This window comes from Ammospiza caudacuta, chromosome 2 (genome assembly GCF_027887145.1).
Source record: "Ammospiza caudacuta isolate bAmmCau1 chromosome 2, bAmmCau1.pri, whole genome shotgun sequence".
Classification (NCBI taxonomy): Eukaryota; Metazoa; Chordata; class Aves; order Passeriformes; family Passerellidae; genus Ammospiza; species Ammospiza caudacuta.
The window spans coordinates 120,574,541-120,594,439 of record NC_080594.1 but is presented as its reverse complement, the minus strand read 5'-3'; the positions used below and the strand labels follow the sequence as shown (position 1 = coordinate 120,594,439).

Genomic DNA, 19,899 nt, shown 5'->3' with positions numbered 1-19,899 from the left:
TGCTCCCGGCGAGGGACTGGTGCTAAACTCAGGATTCCCAGACTGGTGCTAAACAACTCAGGATTCCCAGACTGGTGCTAAACTCAGGATTCCCGTTCCTCCCTGGCCAGCAGCAAAGGCCGAATCCTGCTCTGGAGCTCAGTCAGGGCTGAAAAAGCCTCTGGCGCTGCCCATCCTGGGTTTGTTGCCCCAGTCACCATGCAGGGATAACAGCAGCACAAGCAAGGGATGAGCTGACCTTAACTACAAGGTTTGTAAAAGAGCTGGGCTCCATTTCTGAGGTGTTTTAATGAACTGCTCTGGTTCCCTCCTTCTGAAAACTCCCAAAGCTCTGCTGCCTCCTGACTGAAAGGGAAGCACCCTCAGAGAGCAGGGTGCAGGTGAAGGAGAGGCTGAGGGTGCAAAAAGATCCAGACGCACACAGAGACACTTTGGAAACCCCAAATTTCTTTCATGGAAACCCCAAACTGCCACAAAACCCATTGGATTCCACAGAATCCCCAAACCCCTGGGGCTGGCACAGCCCTGCCAGCCGATGCAGTGCCAGCTGTGCCCCATGGGCACCTTGTCCCCAGCCCAGAGCACTCAGTGCCACCTCCAGGGCACACCTGCAGGGATGGGCACTGCAAAGCTCCCTGGGCAGCCCCTGCCAAGGCCTGAGCTCCCTTTCCATGGGCAAATTGCTGCTGCTGTCCCAGCTGAGAGCAGTGTTGGATCAGAAACTGGGAGGAATCTTGCCTGTGAAGGTGGGCAGGCCCTGGCACAGAGCAGCGGGGGCTGCCCTGCATCCCTGGAATGTTCAGCTCCAGGCTGGACACTGGGGACAGTGGGGGTGTCCCTGCCATGGCAGGGGTGGCACTGGGTGATCATTAATGTCCCTTCCAGCTCAGCCATTCCATAACTCTGTGATTACCCCACCGTGCCATTCCTAATGCCGTGACTAAGTGATTTACTACATTTAAGCCTCCTTTGTTTGTTCCGCACAAGGAAATGGAAAAAGTGAATTCCTGTTGATCAACCCCTCTGCCAGATATAGCACATCATTCCTTTTGTTTGGAAAGTTTTGTTTCCAAACACCATCCATTAATCAAGGCCCAGTAATGCAGCACTTTGTCCATCCAAATATTTTCCAGCAGATCTCAGCAAGGGGATGTTTCTTATCCTGGTGTTGTGAGCAGCTCCACTCCCATCAAAAAGCTCAGCCTGGCATCACCTTTTAACCCAAATTAAAACAAATAAATGGGATTCTTGTCCATTTAGGAGCTTTAACCACCTGAGAGCATCACAGGAGTGCTCTGGGCAGTGGGGAGCACTGGGAATGATGAGGGCTGGGAGAACACTGGAATCCTTTGCCTTGACGCTGGTGTTTGATTGGAATTCTCCTCCACCCAAGCAAAGCTGAGCTTTAACATCCTCAGTGCTTCCCATCCTTCACTAAATGTAATAAAGCTTCTGATGGAAAATTAATTCAACACGTTGACAGCCGAGATTTAATTGTGGGGGACGAGGGAACCTCTTGGGAAGAGTCAAAGAGAGGTGTCCCTCAAAGTGGAGCTTTCCAGGGCAAAGCAGTGGCTGGAAAACAAAGCCTTTGTTTGCTCTGCTGCTCTTGAAGTTCAAAATTCACCCCTTTTTTTTTCCACACAACAAGAAAACGTTCCACGGGATTGATTTTTTTCTTTTGAATCTCACCCAAAACTCCACGTTTGGTGTGAGAGGGACCTGGAATCCCATCCCATTGCAGCCCTTCCACTCTGCCAGGTTGTTCCAATCCCTGTCCAAGCCAGCCTCGCAGGGGTGCCCATCCACAGTCTGGGGCTGCTCATCACACCAGCCAATGAACCAGGACACAGAACTGCCCAAAACACCAAAAACAAACCTGAAATAACCCAGGGACCAACACTTCAGTTTCATTAAAGCTCCAACATCCAAGTTCTCCAGCGGGTTTGGATCACAGAATGGGTTGGGTTTGGGGTTGGTTTTTTTAAGAGCTGAGTTTAAGAACTTTTACAAACAAATTATCTGCAAATGTGGCTTTTACAGGGCCCAAGCATCATCAGGATTGGAAGAGACCTTTGTCACAGACATCTTTTATGAAAAATCCTTTCCTTAGGATTTTTCCTCCTGAGAAGCCGAGAGGCCTCAGGGATGAAATGTAAACAATGATTATCTGCTGCTGTGGAATGCAACAGGTGCATCTGGGATTGGCCTCATGTGCTTGTTTCTAATTAATGGCCAATCACAGTCAGCTGGCTTGGTCAGTGACAAGCCTTTGTTATTCATTATTTCTTTTTCTATTCTTAGCCAGCCTTCTGATGAAATCCTTTCTTCTATTCTTTTAGTACAGTTTTAATGTAATATATATAATAAAATAATAAATCAGCCTTCTGAAACATGGAGTCAGATCCTCGTCTCTTCCCTCATCCTCAGACCCCTGTGAGCACCAGCACAGACCTTCAAAGTGCCCCAGCAGCACCAGCATCACCCCAGGGCCACATCCTGAACACTCCCAGAGACTGCAGCCCCTCCCTGGGCAGCTCATCCCAAGGCCTGACCACCCTTCCAGGGACAACTATCCTCTAATTTCCAATCTGCACCTCTGTGGGCTCCCAGCTCCACCTGAGAGCACAGATCCAGCCTGTGGTGCCCAGGCCAGGCCTCCGGCAGCCGCCCCTGGCCAGGTGTGCCCAGCCGGGGCTGCTTTTCCTTTCAAGGTGTGCCAGCATTTCCCTCCATGCCCCAAACAGCCACTGGCCAGCAAAGCAAATGCACTCAGGGCAAGGTCAGTGCAAATAATTGGGGAGTTTTCTCCCCTTCAAAAGGAGGAGGAGGAGGAGGATTGCTTCCTCCCCAGCCCCACCCACAGCAAACCCAGCACAAAAGGCTTCTGTTCTGTCTCCCAAAGAAAAATCCCCTGGCATTTCACTTTGATTGATGATACACAATAAACTGAGGCAGGAACCCAGTGCATGTGTTGGGTTGGAACCCAGGGACTCCAAACATGGATCCTGCCCCATTCCTGGGGCTGCTCATGCCCAGGGACCCTGGAACCAGCCCAGGGAGGAGCTGGAGCTGCTGCAGAGCCCAGAGGAGGCTCCAGGATGGGCAGAGGGATGGAGCAGCTCTGCTGGCAGGAAAGGCTGGCACAGCTGGCATTGCTCACCTGCACAGGAGAAGCTTTGGGCTGAGCTCAGGGTGGCCTTGCAGGGCCTGGAGGAGCCTCAGGAAAGCTGGAGAGAGACAATTGCCAGGGGATGCAGGGACAGCACACAGGGAATGGCTCCACACTGAAAAATTCCAGGTTTAGATCAGATATTAGGAACAATTTCCTGCCTGGCAGGGTGGGCAGGCCCTGGCACAGGGTGCCCAGAGCAGCTGGGGCTGCCCCTGCACCCCTGGCAGTGCCCAAGGCCAGGCTGGACACTGGGGACAGTGGGAGGTGTCCCTGCCATGGCAGGGCTGGCACTGGGTGGGATTTGGGGTCCTTCCCAGCCCAAACCATTCCATGATTCCATGCTTGTCCCTGGCTGATGCTGAGATCCCCTGCAGGGGGGCCTCTCCCCGTGGTTTCTGTCCCAGTCCCTCTGAGTGGAGCTGCTGTGCTGCTGCAGGGTCTGCGGGATTGCTGGTGCAGGTCTGAGGGATTGCTGCTGCAGGGTCTGAGGGATTGCTGGTGCAGGATTTCAGGGATTGCTGGTGCAGGATTTCAGGGATTTTTGGTGCAGGGTCTGAGGGATTGCTGGTGCAGGATCTGAGGGATTGCTGGTGCAGGGTCTGAGGGATTTCTGGTGCAGGATCTGAGGGATTGCTGGTGCAGGGTCTGAGGGATTTCTGGTGCAGGATTTCAGGGATTGCTGGTGCAGGGTCTGAGGGATTGCTGGTGCAGGATTTCAGGGGTTGCTGGCACAGGGTTTAAGGGATTTCTGGTGCAGGGTTTGCTGCTCCCTGTGGCAGCCGCTCACCCCGTGGGAAGTGGAGATGTTTGGAAGCAAAGGAAGCAGCACCTGCAGAGGGCAGAGCCCTGGTGGCAGCCAGGCTGGGATCATCGGGAGCCTGGCATTCCCAGAGCAGGATCCAGGGCTCTGCAGTGCCAGCACTGAGGTTTGGTGTGGCTGATGGCACCGAACCAGCACCAAATCCCCCTGGGCAGAGGGTGGCCTCTCCCTGGGGTGTCCTTGGGATGCAGGGCGCTGTTATCCCGTGGGGATGGAGCAAACCCAGCCCCTGTGTGCCCGTCCTGGTGCCCAGCAGGCAGGCTGGGGTCATCAGGAGCAGCCCTGGGGACCCAGCAGGACAAAAGGAGGGTTCAGTGCCAAGGACACGCTGGCAGTGCTGCCCACTCTGTCCCTGTTCCCCCTTTATCCCCCTCAGCTGAGTGTCTCTGCTCACACTGCAGCTCTCGGACAGATTTCTGTTCTGGAGCCTGATGTTTGCCAAGGGAAAGCATCACTGTGAGCTTTGGTGGACAATTAATTAATCAGTGTTCAATCAGCCCTTCCCTCCTGCTCCTCCAGCCCTCTCTGGAATCATCTCTCCCATTCCAGCATTTCCTCAGCTGCTCTTCCTCACCTCGGGAGCTGCAGGAACAAGCAGGGAACTCCAGAAGCCGCCAGGAAAGTTGTGTGCAGCCCAGCCATTTCTCAAATGTGAATATGTGAATCTGAGAGGCTGTGTGTGACCCCTGAGAGCAGGGGGAGGGTGAGGAGCACACACAGGGAACACAGGGAACACAGAATTCCTGGGGCAGGGAATCGCAGGATCCGCCTGGTGTCACACTGGGGGTCAGAGCTGCTGCCTGGCAGGACAGGGACTGTCCTGGAGGCAAATGGGGCACTTGTGGTGAAGGACACTGGGAAGGAGTTCTGCTTCTTGTTAGCGAGCAAAAACCTGCAGGGGAAAATCTGGGTTTTAATTGCATTTCCAGTCTGTGTAAGGTGGTGCTGGCTGAACAAGGCACTGCCCAAGGTGTCTCATCCTGTGTTTCTTGGATCCCCAAATCCCCGGGGCTGGCACAGCCCTGCCAGCCCATGCAGTGCCAGCTGTGCCCACCTTGTGCCCAGCCCAGAGCACTCAGTGCCACCTCCAGGTGCTCCTTGGGCACCTCCAGATGCCCAGCTGGGGTGATTTGTGCTTCTGGCCTCATCCACCTGCAGCTCCTGCTGGCCAGGGCAGGGGGAGGTGGATGCTGGAGACAGCCCTGGGCACAAACACCCAGGGATGGGTTTCCCTCCCCTGAAATGGGTTTGTTTCACAAAGCCTGGAGGTGGCACTGGGGGCCAGGGTTCAGTTGGGGCTGCCTTGGACTCGATGGTCTTGGAGGTCTCTTCCAACCCAGGGATTCTGGATTCTGGGAATTCTGTGAAATGTCTCCTTCCCTTTTCATGGAATCCCTGGGGCTGGCACAGCCCTGCCAGCCGATGCAGTGCCGGCTGTGCCCCATGGGCACCTTGTCCCCAACCCAGAGCACTCAGTGCCACCTCCAGGGCACACCTGCAGGGATGGGCACTGCAAAGCTCCCTGGGCAGCCCCTGCCAAGGCCTGAGCTCCCTTTCCATGGGCAAATTGCTGCTGCTGTCCCAGCTGAGCCTGCCCTGGCCCGGCCTGAGGCCGCTCCCTCAGGGAATCTTCCAGAAGAACACAGGGCTGCTGTACCCACCAGGAAAGGCTGGATGAGCCCCAGCTCTTCACTCTGAAGTCTCAGACAACACTATAAAAATCCACATTACATTAAAACCCTAATGCAAACCCAGCCAAGAGAAGCCCCGGGCAATGTGCCGAGTAAGCCTCCCCTCTGCAGGAGCTCAGCTCTGGGAGCTCTGCTCTCTCAGGGCAGCACAATGGAAACTGTGCCCAGGTTACTGCCAGCCCAGCACTCCTGCACGTCCCAGCAGCTCCTGCTGATCCAGGAGGCAGCTGAGCAGCCAGAATCCATCCAGCAGATCACAAAGCAGGTGCAGCCCATGGCAATCCCTCTGCCAAGCTGGGGCTGCGTGGGAGAGGCATTCAGCAAGAGCTTTCCATGCCTCGGCAGCATGTGGAGCCAGCCAGGCTCCCACAGCCTTCCAGGGAAGGCGCTGGCACAGCTTTGGGGAGGGCTGTGCTGCTCAGAAGGAAAAGCTGCTTTTTATGGCAGGTCCTGCATTTTCCCGCTCGAATCACATCAATAAATGCATCATTACTTTATTTACAAAGGCTCAACCCAGCACGGTTCAGCTGCTAGAAAAGGTCAAAAAAAACCCCCACGCAGCTGTGAAAGGCACTTAAGAGAACCCCAGAACTGGGCTGGGAGGGATTTTCAGGGTCATTTCCATGTCCCACAGGCAGGGACACCTCCCACTGTCCCCAGTGTCCAGCCTAGCCCTGGGCACTGCCAGGGATGCAGGGATGGAATTCCCTGCCAGGGAACGATTCCCAATTCCCAAAATCCCACCCAGCCCTGCCCTCCTTCAATTGAAAGCCATTCCCTGAGTGCTGGCACTCTCTGCCTGTCGCACACATTTCTCCACAGAAATCCTTTCTTTCACATTTCTGTGTCTTCGGGAGGCCAGGGGCCCCCGAAGAGAAGGTAAACAATTGTTATCAGCTGCTGTGGAATGCAATAGGATTCACCTTGATTGGCTCATTTTCTATGTTTATAATTAAGAGCCAATCACCAGTTCAAGCCAGGGGACTGAGTCCTTGGCCACACCTTTGTTGTGGGTTCTTTTCTATCTCTTCTTAGCTTAGCTAGCAGCTCTGCAAACCTCTCTCTATATTCTTTTAGTATAACTATAATGTATAATATATATTAATAAATCAAGCCTTCTGATTCAAGAAACAAGATTCACCGTCTCTCTCTCACCAGCTGCGACCCACACAGGTCGCAGTAATACTCTGCCCATGTACCAAACCCCTCTCCCTCCTTTCCAGAGCCCCCTTCAGGCTCTGGGATGGGCTCTGAGCTCCCTCAGGAGTCTCCTCCAGGGAGGAGAATTATTTGGATGAGCTCTCTGTAAATCCCACACGCCCTGGGGGTTGGGATCACTTCTACAGAGCCGCAAGCGGCACCCAACATTTCCCTTTTCCATCTGGATGCAGCCACTCTTCTCTGTGGGTGCTCCTTCGAAGAGATTTCCACAGGGAAATGCAGAGCAGCAGTTTGTAAAGGTGGGATCCTGGAAGGCTGAGGGCTGGCAGGGATGTCAGAGATCTTTTCCAGCATCTGCTGAGGGGCTGGGAGCCAGAGCTGGTATTATTCAGGATAATGAACGCCATTGTTGGATATTGAGCTCCACCTATGGGCACTTCCTCGTGCCTCTGGAAATCCTTCAGCTTCAGTGGGACTCAGTCCCACTTCAAGGCTCCAACCCCAGGTTTTCAAGGTGGGAAGAGCCCTTCAGGAGACCCCAGGCCCACCCCAGCAGCACCAGCATCACCCCAAGGCCACATCCAGACTCCTCCTGGCACTCCCAGGGACAGGGACCCCAAACCTCCCTGGGCAGCTCTGACCCAAACACCCCACAGATCGTCAGAGGGGCACCAAGAAAGAGATTCCTTTCAGAAACTTTCACAAAGGAAAACGATTCACTAGATTTATCTTCATGATTAACTTGGTTTATCTTCAATGGCGTCAGGAAGCTCTGCTCTCCAGCCCTGGGCATCCATCAGGGTGCCAACGGATGCCCCAGGCTCTTCTCAGTGGTGCCAAGGGATGGGACCAGAGGGATGGGCAGGGATGCGTGCCCAGCAATTCCCCTCACAGGGGGCACAACCCCTGCCCTGGCAGTGCCCAGCCCTGAGCAGGGACCAGGGGGGCTCTGGGGGCTCCTCCTGGGGACATTCCAGAGCCCCCTGTGCCCAGCCCTGTGCCCTGAGCCCATTCCAGGGAAGGGAAATTTCCTGTCCCCATCCCCAACCTGAGCCATCTGCCCTGGTGCAATTCCAGCCCACAGAATTCCCTCTCCTCCCTTCCCTGCCCCTCCTGTCAGGAGTTCTGGGGAGCACTGAGGTGCCCCCTGAGCCTCCTCTTGTCCAGCTGCCCCTCCCAGGATGTGTTTTCCAGCCATTTCCAAAGGAACTCCAAACAAAAGGAATTCCTGGCAGGAAAACACACACAGCACAACATGACAAAGCCTGGAACGTGACAGTTCCCTGTTACCAATGGAAATTCTGTCCGGGAAGATAAATCCAGCCCTGCCAGCTCCATCCTGCCCCCTGTCACTGGAGTCACCTCTGTGCTCCTCCCTCACTGCCTGTAGCACTGAAAGTTTGGTATTAATTGAAAGTTTAGTGTCAAAATGTTCTTTACCAGTGTCTTGGGGAATGTCTTCATCATTGTTTTGTCTTTCCAGATCCATTATGAATTATTAAAAGCATTAGCAAGGAATAATTCTCTGGAAAATGTTTCTGCAGTGTGTTGGGCAAGGCAGGATAAAAAGAACTTGTGTTCCCCAAGCCAAGCAAACTCGAGCAGGCAGGTGATGAAGCCACGGGCAAAATCCCTGCTGGAATTGTTCAAAAATGGTTCAAAAATTGTTCAAATGGCTCCAGAGCTCTGCAGCTCATTCCTTCCCCACCCCTGCCAAGTGTGAACTGAAGAAGAAGCTTCTGATGGACTCAAAGTTTCCACCCTTGGGGCTGCTCTGGAAAACAAAACTGATTAAAAACCAACTTTGGTCCTTTTGAGGCCGCTGCCTTCACCTCTTTAATGAGGCAGGGCTTTAATTGGGCAACAGAAATTCCTTTCTGCCATCACAGGACTTCCGTCCCTTCACACAGCAAAACCTTCATGGTTTCCCTTAAATCCTTTTGCAGCAAAAGGACTTAAAGTTTTCAGGTAAAGCCATTGAATACTGATGTATTTCTGTATTCCAGGAGCTTCAGAAATCATGGGATGGTTTGGGATGGAGGGACCTTAAAGCTCATCTCACTCCACCTCCCACCATCCCAGGCTGCTCCAAGCCCCATCCAACCTGACCCTGGACACTTCCAGGGCTGGGGAATCCAGAACCTCTCTGCAAAAAACCCCAAAATGTTCATTTTTAATAGAAATATTTCATGTATTACCAATGCGCAGGGATTATTCTGGAGCAGGAAGATGCTGATACCTTTATCAGGAACTTGAGGCTCAGAAGAATCAGGTTTGATTCTCACATGATCTCCCACGTGGAGCTCATGCAATTCTCTGAGGGTTGGAAACCTTTTCAAGGCGTCACTTTATGAGGGCCTGGCACAACATTCTGCCCCTCTGGAAGCTGAAAATTCCCATTTTGGTGCTGAACTTGGGGTGGTTCTGTGCAGAAAACACCAGGACATTTACAAGAAGACAACAAAATATTTTAATTTCAATCTGCCCCGTGCTATACAAGTGTATAAAATACCAACTAAGCATCCATTGGAACATTACAAAAATAACCAGAAAAAGCAAGCAGCACACTGGAGTCTTGGGGACAGGAGGTGGCAGATCCAAGCAGGAACACACTGAGAGCATTCCAAGATTTCCATGGTTCCCACCTCAGGCAAGGGTCAGATATTAAGATGACAAAAATCAGATTTATTGATGGTTAGAACTGAAAAGCAGCTCTGCTTTTGGAGGGAACACAGCAGCAGCCCCCTGGGTTTGTACTGCCACAGTCATGCTTGGATTTTTCATGGAAGAAGGACAGGACAGGAATTATTCCCAATGCTTTGAACTGAATGTGGTGAGACACAGAGTCCAGCAGTCGTTTGAGAAACATGGAAAAGTCTTGGAAAGGCTTCAAGGCAGTTGTGGCAAACCTGCAAAGTTTTCCTCCATCAGTTCCTCTCTTTTGGGTGTTGAATGCAGCACCCTGAATGCAGGGTGGAGCCAGCTGAGGGTAACCCAGAATAATCTGATTTTCCTGTGTTGCAGCTCCAGCAATCCATGGAATCAGCTCTTCTCAACCAGGGCCACCCAGACACCAGGGCCAGGCTTTGCTCCACTTCCCAGGGAATCACAATCCAAGCCAGAGCAAGAAATTCAGTGTATTCCTGGTCTCTCATTTGTGTTCCAGTCAGGAGTTCCAGGCCTTCCAAACACCCTGTTTCCCTGCACCGTGGCCTGGAACGGCTCCACTCTTTTTAAAACAAATATTATTTCAAAAATCGAGGTGACAAACAGTCAACATTTGCTTCAATCTCTTCTCAGACCAACTGTGGCAAGGGCAAACCAGGAGACAGCCACAGTCTGATTCCTAAAAACACAGTGAGAGGCTCCAACATCCCTTCTCCAAGACCCCAAGTGGCATTTCCTAGGGATAGCAATTCCTGTCTCCTCCAAAAAAATCCTGACCCCTCTTTCAAGGTGAGGATCTCCAGTTTAAAAAACAGTATTAAAATATTTCTGCCATCTTTCTTCTTTAAAATTTGCATTTAGGAGCCTTTAAACACTGCCAGAAAAAAAGCCCTAAAGCTTCTCCCACATATTCCCATTGCTTAAATCAGCATTCCTTGGCATGAAGCATTTCATCCCAGCTGAGTTTGGAAGCAAAGCTCAGAAAGTTTGGATTTTTTGATATCCAAAAGCAGTAGAAAAAGATCCAAGTGTGCAGCTTGGAGTAGGAATGGACAAGGAAAAGGCACTCCAGCTCTCCTCACTGCTTCCTGGGTGGAATTTTCCAATCCCAAGCAAATCTTTATTCACCAAAAATGCAGATTCAAGTTTCTCCATAGTTGTTTTTCTCACTGGAAAAATCCCCCTGCTCTGAATATGCACCATCAGCATTATTTGAGTCCTTTTTTCACCCCTCGAGTCAAAGCTCCCAAACAAATCCTATTGGAGATATAAATTACCTGAACTTAAAATAATTTAAAATCCATGTATTCCAACAATTCTCCTATTGCACGTTTTTCCACTGCTTTGCCAGGTAAAACCCTCTGCAGGAATTCCAAAGGTTCAAATTTTAAAAGCACAACTTCCAGAGCACCAAAAGCAGGTGCTGGAGGAATTGGATCCTGCTGGAAAACGAGTGCCAATAAAACCAAATATAAATATATCATGTATGTACACATCCAGGAGGAATTCTGGGATGCTGAGATAACAAATACTTCAAAATAATTCCCAGATTTCCAGAAACTTGGGAGAAACTCTACAAAAGAAAGCAAACGACTTGAGAAGACCAAGAAGAAACATGCACAAAACCTAGTGTAAGAAAAAGGGTTAAATTCCCAAAATTCCCATCATCTCTCCAACCCTGTCATCCCAAGGTTTTCCAAACACCCATCAGGGGCGTCACAACAAGGAACTGTCCCGCAGAATAAGCCCAGCTTGTCCCCAAAATGTCCCCTTCTCCCACCCTGTGCTCCCAGCACGTGGGAATTCGCTCGGCACACGGACCGAGGCTCCAAACCGAGCAGGGAATTCCTTTATGCGCAGCAAACCTGGGGTTCTCCTCCTGCAGCTGCGCCGCCGCAGCCGGGCGCCTTCGCACGGCAAACCCTTGGAGGGCTCCTCGGAAGGGAAAACTCCTTGCGAAGGCCGATCTCCTCCGCAGGGGGCAGCGCCGGGCCCGCCTCAGCTCAGCGCGGCGGGGCCGTAGTCGGGCCGACGGGTCTGGATGATTTTGGGTTTGGGTTTTTTGGGCTCCTCCTCGGCCTCGCCCTCCTGGTCGCTCTCACACACGTGGACGACCACGCTGGGGGTGGTGGCTGTGGCAGCGTGCAGCTCGTACTTGTCCCCTGAGGGGGGAAAAATGGGAGTGAAAATGGGAATTCCTGAGGAAAGGGAACCTGGGGGCTTCTCCAGTACGGATTTGGGGAGGGAATTCCTGAGGAAAGGGCACCTGGGGCTTCTCCAGTACGGGTTTAGGTGGAGAATTCCTGAGGAAAGGGCAGCTGGAGGCTTTTCCATGTGGGGTATTCCTGAGGAAATGTCACCAGGGGCCTTTTCCATGTGGGGTATTCCTGAGGAAAGGGCAGCTGGGGGCTTTTCCATGTGGGGTATTCCTGAGGAAATGTCACCTGGGGGCTTTTCCATGTGGGGTATTCCTGAGGAAAGGGCAGCTGGGGGCTTTTCCAGGAGGTTTTCAGGGGGAGAGTTCCTGCGGAAATTTTGGGTTTGGGTTTTTTGGGCTACTCCTCGGCCTCGCCCTCCTGGTCGCTCTCACACACGTGGACGACCACGCTGGGGGTGGTGGCTGTGGCAGCATGCAGCTCGTACTTGTCCCCTGGGGGAGGGAAAAATGGGAGAAAATGGGAATTCCTGAGGAAAGGGAACCTGGGGGCTTTTCCATGTGGGGTATTCCTGAGGAGATGTCACCAGGGGGCTTTTCCATGTGGGGTATTCCTGAGGAAAGGGCACCTGGGGGCTTTTCCATGTGGGGTATTCCTGAGGAAAGGGCACCTGGGGGCTTCTCCAGTACGGATTTGGGGAGGGAATTCCTGAGGAAGTGTCACCTGGAGGCTCTTCCATGGTGGGAATTCCTGAGGAAAGTGCACCTGGGGGCTTTTCCATGTAGGGAACTCTTGAGGAAAGGGCACCTGAGGGGGTTTTAATGGGTGTTTTTAGGTGGGGTGTTCCTGAAGAAATGTCACCTGGAGGCTTTTCCAGGGGGGATTTAGGTGGGGAATTCCTTGGGAAAAGGGACATGGTGACTTTTTAATGGGGTTTTTAGGTGGGGTATTCCTGAGGAAAGGGCAGCTGGGGGCTTTTCCATGTGGGGTATTCCTGAGGAAAGGGCACCTGGGGGGCTTTTCCATGTGGGGTATTCCTGAGGAAAGGGCACCTGGGGGCTTTTCCACGTGGGGTATTCCTGAGGAAAAGGCACCTGGGGGCTTCTCCAGTACGGATTTGGGGAGGGAATTCCTGAGGAAGTGGGACATGGGGGGTATTAAATGGGGTTTTAGGTGGAGAATTCCTGAGGAAATGTCACCTGGGGGCTTCTCCATGGGGGATTTATGTGGGGCATTCCTGAGGAAATGGGACAGGGTGACTTTTCCATGGGGGATTTAGGTGGGGAACTCCTGAGGGAAGGGCACCTGGGGCACTTCCATGGTGGAAATTCCTGAGGAAAGGGAACCTGGCGGGGTTTAATGGGGTTTTTAGGTGGAGAATTCCTGAGGAAAGGTCACCTGGGGGCTTCTCCATGGGGGATTTAGGTGGGGAACTCCAGAGGAAAGGGCACCTGGGGGGTTTTTAATGGGGTTTTTAGGTGGGGAAATCCTTAGGAAATAGGACATGGAGAACCTCTAATCGTTCCTTTTTAGGAAATGTGACATGGTGACTTTCAATGGGTTTTTTTTTTTTTAGCAAATGGGACATGGTAAATTTTCAATGGGGTTTTTAGTTGGGAAAATTCCACAGGAATGCTCAGGAACGGGAAAATGACAAATTTTTTATGCTTGGAAGGGCCTAAAATATTTGTTTTAAAGTTTCTTTTTGGTTTTCCTAAAATTTGGAAGGAAAACTTGGAGTAAAGGAACAGCAGCATGGAGCAGCTCTGAACTCCCACACAAACTGAGGCTGCTGTGCTATTTATTCATTTATTTACTTACTTATTCCAAGTGCTCCATCAGAAACAACCTCTGCTTCCAAAACACATTGCAGGGAAATAAAATCTCTGATAAAAATATTTCATAATAAATTATTAAGAATATTTACTGAGGAGGGTTCTTGATGGGAAGTTTTGAATCCCAACATGAGGGAGCTCAAAGTTGTGCCCTGCCCTTTTCTCCATCCTTTACAATTCCCTAAGTTTGGAGGTGAACAGGAATTTTAAAAATTCTCCAGTAAAATGAATCTGACACAGTTTTTATTTTCTCTAATCTTATTAATGAGAATAATTATTCTCATATAATAAGAGTAATTTAATTCTGTTCAATGTTATTAAATGTGACCATTTTTCTCTCCCCTAAAATTAATAATACTGCCCCAAACAGGCTGAATCTGAGCTGGATTTAGGGAAAGATTAATTTGCACCAATTTTCATGGATAAGTTGTATAAAATATGGGAGAAAAGGGAAATCAAGGATGTGATCATTAATCACTGGGGAAAGGAGGGGCAGGAATTTATCCCTCTTAAATTCCAAAGAATTTTAAGTTCATACTGATAGTTCCTCCTACACTCAGTAGCAGTTTCCTCATCTGAGGAAAACAGAAATAAAAATATAAAGAAAAAATCGAAATAAAAATAAGTAGAAAATACAAATAGAAAGAAAAAAAAGAAAAAATAGAAAAAGAAAACAGAAGTAGAAATTTATAAAAATAAATAGAAAGAAAATAAATATAGAAAGAAAATATAAATAGAAAGAAAAATAAATAGGAATAAAATAAATAGAAATAAAATATAAATGGAAAAAATAGACTAAAATAGAAATAAAATACAAATAAAAATAAATAAAATAAAGCCAAGATATAAATACAAGTAAAATATAAATGGAAATAAAATTAGAAATAAAATATAAATAAAACCAAAATATAAATAAAACCAAAATATAAATAGAAAGAAAATATAAATAGAACTAAAATATAAATGGAACTAAAATATAAATAGAAAGAAAAATAACCAGAAAATAGAAATAAAAATAAACAGAAATAAAAATTTCTTGGAAAAGTTTTAGAAATCCAGGAAGTTTTGAGATGTTTTCCTCCACCAAAATTCTGATTTTCCCACCTTCTTACCTGGTCCTAGCTTGGAGATTGCATATAGAAGGTCGTAGTTAATGACTGGAGTGGCATCCTCCACTTGTTTCCAGTCCACAGGAGGAGAGGCAGGAGGGGAGATCAGGAACTGCTTGTCTGGGTTTGGGGGGGCCAGGTGGGAGCTCCCGATGTGCAAAGTCTGCAAGAGAAAGCAGAGCACCCCAAAGTGTCCCTGAATGCCTGAATGCTGCATCCCTGAAGCCCTGCAGCCCTGAATTCCTCCATGCTGCATCCACATAGCCCTGAATGCCTGAATTCCTGCATCCCATAGTCCTTGCATCCCTCAATTCCTGCATCTCTGAATTCCTGCATCCCATAGTCCTTGCATCCCTCCATTCCTGCATCTCTGAATTCCTGCATCCCATAGTCCTTGCATCCCTCCATTCCTGCATCTCTGAATTCCTGCATCCCATAGTCCTTGCATCCCTCCATTCCTGCATCTCTGAATTCCTGCATCCCATAGTCCTTGCATCCCTCCATTCCTGCATCTCTGAATTCCTGCACCCCATAGTCCTTGCATCCCTGAATGCCTCTATTCCTGCATCCCTCAATGCCTAAATTCCTCAATTCCTGCATCCCTGAATGCCTGCAATCCTAAACTCCTGAATGGCTGCATCCCTCAATGCCTGCATCCCTCAATGCCTACATCCCTGAATCCCTGCACCCCTGCATCCCTGAGTGCCTGCACCCCATAATCCTTGAATGCCTGCATGCCTGAACCCCTGAATGCCTGCATCCCTCAATCCCTGCATCCCCAAATGCCTCTATTCCTGCATTCCTGAATGCCTGCATCCTTTCACCCCTGCATCCCTGAATGCCTGCATCCCTCTATCCTGTATCCCTGCATCCCTGAATGGCTGCACTCCTGAATGCCTGAATCCCTGCATCCTTGAATGCCTGCAGAATCCCTGAATCCCCTAATCCCTGAATCCCTGCACCCCTGTATGCCTGCACCCCTGCATCCCTCAATTCTTGCATTCTTGCACCCCTGCATCCCTGAATGCCCAAATCCCTGAATGCCTGCATCTTTTCACCCCTGCATTCCTGAATGCCCAAATCCCTGAATTCCTGCATCCCTCAGTGCCAGCATTCCTGACTCCCCAAATGCCTGCACCCCCGCACCCCTCAATTCCCACATCCCTCAATCCCTGCATCCCCTCATCCCGGGGCTGTCGTGCCCTGCCCGGCACTCAGGGTGGCAGCACCAGCCAGGACACAGCTCTGACCCACCGGGATGCTCTTCCCTAAAACCCAAACACTTCCAAACCTCCAGGACACAGCTCTGACCCACCGGGATGCTCTTCCCTAAAAACCCAAACCCTCCCACACCTCCAGGACACAGCTCTGACCCACCGGGATGCTCTTCCCTAAAACCCAAACACTTCCAAACCTCCAGGACACAGCTCTGACCCACCGGGATGCTCTTCCCTAAAAACCCAAACCCTCCCAAACCTCCAGGACACAGCTCTGACCCACCGGGATGCTCTTCCCTAAAACCCAAACCCTCCCACACCTCCAGGACACAGCTCTGACCCACCGGGATGCTCTTCCCTAAAACCCAAACACTTCCAAACCTCCAGGACACAGCTCTGACCCACCGGGATGCTCTTCCCTAAAAACCCAAACCCTTCCAAACCTCCAGGACACAGCTCTGACCCACTGAAATGTTCTTCCCTAAAAACCCAAACCCTTCCAAACCTCCAGGACACAGCTCTGACCCACCGAAATGTTCTTCCCTAAAAACCCAAAGCTCTGCCCTCCCACACCTCCAGCAGGACAGGGCCTCTAAGGCCTTGTGGCAAATGGTGCCGGGAGTCATCCTCAAAAGAGGGAATGGAGGGAATTCCAGCAGGGACTAAAATAACCTGGATCATGGGGGTGTCCAACACTTCTGGATTCATTTTCCCACTCGATTTTCAGAGGGAAAAGCAGCTGGAAAAGCAGCTGGAAAAGCAGCCTGATGCCAGAGCCTGAGTTTGGGCAGGAGCAGAGAGCAGGGAGCTCCAGAGCTGCTCTGGTGGAGATCCCCAAGACTGGGATGGGCACGGAGAGCCTGGAATGGGCACGGAGAGCCTGGAATGGGCAGCTCCAGAGCCCTGGAATGGGCAGCTCCAGAGCCCTGGAATGGGCAGCTCCAACATTAAATGTGGAGCTCCAAGACTGGCATGTGCACCTCCAGCCTGGAATGGGCATCTCTCAGCCTGGCATGGGCATCTCTCAGCCTGGCATGGGCATCTCTCAGCCTGGCATGGGCATCTCCACACTCTGGATCCCTCAGGGACTCCCTGGGTGCTGGCAGAACCCACCCAGCCTCCCCCAGCCCTTTAAATTCTTGGAATATTCTCATTCACATCCAAGGTTATAAAAAAAAAAAAGGGAAGTATCAACAGCCTCCAAATGTGTGGAGCTCTGGAACAAGCCTGGATTCTCTAATTCATCTGACAAAAAATGACCACGAAGGAATTCTGGGATGCTGGGATAATAAATTCTTTGAAACAATTCCCAGATTTCCAGAAACTTGGGAGAAACTCTACAAAAGAAAGCAAATGACTTAAGAAGACCAAGAAGAAACATGCACAAAACCCAGTGTAAAAAAAGGGTTCAGTTCCCAAAATTCCCATCATCTTTCCAACCCTTTTATCCCAATCCCAAAATTTAACCCCAAAATTGGGGTTTTCCAAACACCAGCTTGGAAAAAGAAATCCTCCACATCAGCTGGAGGATTTGTGGCAGTCAGAACAAGGAAAGCTTTAATCCCAAGCAGCTTTTTTTACCTGAGCAAAATAGAGTCTGAGCTCTTTTCCAAGGAATTCTGTCTTGTCCAGCTGGATCCTGGCATCTGCTGCAGACAAAGGGTTGCTGAAGTTTATTCTCACTCTTTTGAAGCTCTTAAAATACTGGAAGGTGAGGTCCCTGTCATAGGGGCGGAACAGGGACTCAAACTTGGCCTGCAGAGGAGAAAATCAGTATTAAACACTAAAAAAGGAATTAATTCTAAATGAGAAGTTATTAATAAGGGCAAATTACCACCCTTGAATGTTGATTATTGTAACAGCTTTGTTTATTTTCCTTTTTCTTTCTAGAATGAAGTTGTCTACCTTATCCCTGACTTCTCTGTATCCTCAAAATACATCAATAATAATAATAAATAATAATAATAAATGATGTTATCACTTATTATCTTATTATCATAAATTAATGTTGGACAAGACACTCTAATTTAGCTACAGAAGATATCGAAATGTTTCTTAGAAAATTAATACCCAAAAACCTTGAAAAAAAAAACTCTGCCAAGCCTTTGCCCAGATGTGCAAACTTCAAAGGAACCACCACAAGTTTTCATAGAGAAACATGAAAAAAATCCTGATTTTCCAGCTAAATGTGATTTTCTGCAGTGACTCAGCTCCAAGAATGAGGTCCATGAACATCTCCTGCTATTCTGAATTTAATTTATGAAAGTGCTTCCACCGTCCCTGCAGGATCCCAGAGACACAGGAGGAGGCTCTGGAGCTGCCAGGCCCTTCCCAAGGCTTTTATTCCAATGGATTCAAATTGGGGGAATTTCCAGCTATTTTCTCTCCCTAAAAGCTTCCCAGAAACTCAGGATAAAGCCACAATAAACATTATTCCACTGAGGGATTTTTACTACAGTATTTTGAATTAGTAGGGGGAAAAAAAGCAGGGAAATTATATAAGAAGGCAGAAATTAATTCAGAATTTCATTTTCCTCCCTGAGAAGCTGCACTTCACACACTCACCACAACTGGGTATAAAATCATTCCATTCTAAAGAGATTTTAAAATCAGAGCTGTTCTGCTTCTGCAACTTCTTCAGAATGAGCTCTGAAACAGGAGCAGGACCTGGTGTTTGGGAGCCTCAAAATACATCTTTGGTATATCTCAAAGGTGAGATAGAACCATGGAAAATACACCCAAAAATTCCATTTCCAACTTCTCATTCTCTATTTAAAGACAGAAATCTTTTTTCTTAATTTTAATTTATTTAAATATGTGATTACAGAGATCAGAAATATCACTTTATCACTGTGACACAAAAAAAAAGTTATTTTTGTCCTTAAGGTATCTTAGCAGTAACAGCTCACTGTATCAGGACTGATAAGTATTTTATATTCTTTAATATTTACATTATTATTTATTTTATATTGCAAATCAGCTAAATACAGACCCAAGAGGATTTCTTATAGTATTACCAGGAAAAAAAAGCCCAGGAGAATCACATGGATTACAAATTCGTGGATCTTGCTGCCAAAATCAGTGAAGGAACAGCAGCATGGAGCAGCTCTGAACTCCCACACAAACTGAGGCTGCTGTGCTATTTATTCATTTATTCATTTATTCACTTATTTATTCCAAGTATTCCATCAAAAACAACCTCTGCTTCCAAAACCCATTGCAGGGAAATAAAATCTCTGGCAAAAATATTTCATAATAAATTATTAAGAATATTTACTGAGGAGGGTTCTTGATGGGAAGTTTTGAATCCCAGCATGAGGGAGCTCAAAGCTGTGCCCTGCCCTTTTCTCCAAAATCAGAATTAGACAATCCCAGAATCACAAGGCTGGGAGAGACCTTCAGGATCGCTGAGTCCAACCTGTTCTGAACCTCAACTAAACCCTGGCACTAAACCCAGGCCTTGTCAAACACACCCAGGGATGGGGACTCCACCAACCCTGAGCAGCCATTCCAGAACTGATGAAATATTTGCTGAAAATTCAGAATACACCACACAGTCCAAGGAGTCTGGAGGGAAACTTGAGACAATTTTCCCAACCACAGAGAGCTGAAACGGAATAATTCCCAGAGTTGGAATCATTCCCATCAGAGCAGCCTGCTGCACACTCTCCAAGACTTTTATGGCAAACTGTCCCTGTCATATTTTCTGAAAAATCCTCTTTGCTCAGGATTTCTTCTCCTGGGAAGCTGAGAACCCTCAGAGAAAAAGGAAAACAATATTGTCTCCTTTGCTTCTCCTGTGTTCTGTGGTTGGAAATTGTTTATGCAACATGAGAATTGTTTTTACTCAATAACCAATCACCATCTGGCTGTGCTGGGACTGAGGAGTCAGCCACGAGTTTTTAATTAGTATTTTGTTACGCCTTCTGTCTGCACCCTTTCTCCATTATTTAGTACGGTTTTAGTATAGCATTCTTTAATGTAATAGAATATAATGGAATATAATGGAATGGAATATAATGGAGTATAATAGAACTAATATAACAGAATATAACAGAATTAATACAA

At 48.8% G+C, this 19,899-nt stretch overlaps 1 protein-coding gene across 3 annotated transcripts in view; it reads right to left on the bottom strand.

Annotated features, from left to right (window-relative positions):
- Positions 1–9,311: 9,311 nt before the first annotated feature.
- The window catches only part of RCAN1 (regulator of calcineurin 1), a 49,661-nt gene continuing 39,073 nt past the window's right edge, over positions 9,312–19,899 (bottom strand). For 2 of the 3 annotated variants that reach the window (XM_058822631.1, XM_058822645.1), the window contains exons 2-4: positions 17,413–17,586; positions 14,618–14,777; positions 9,312–11,676 (exon numbers count right to left, since the gene is read on the bottom strand). In XM_058822631.1, coding sequence (XP_058678614.1) covers positions 11,513–11,676; positions 14,618–14,777; positions 17,413–17,586 — 498 coding nt within the window. In that variant the 3' untranslated portion in view covers positions 9,312–11,512. Of the gene's footprint in view, positions 11,677–11,803; positions 12,165–14,617; positions 14,778–17,412; positions 17,587–19,899 lie in introns of those variants that run through there. The other variant, XM_058822637.1, reaches the window with a different exon arrangement.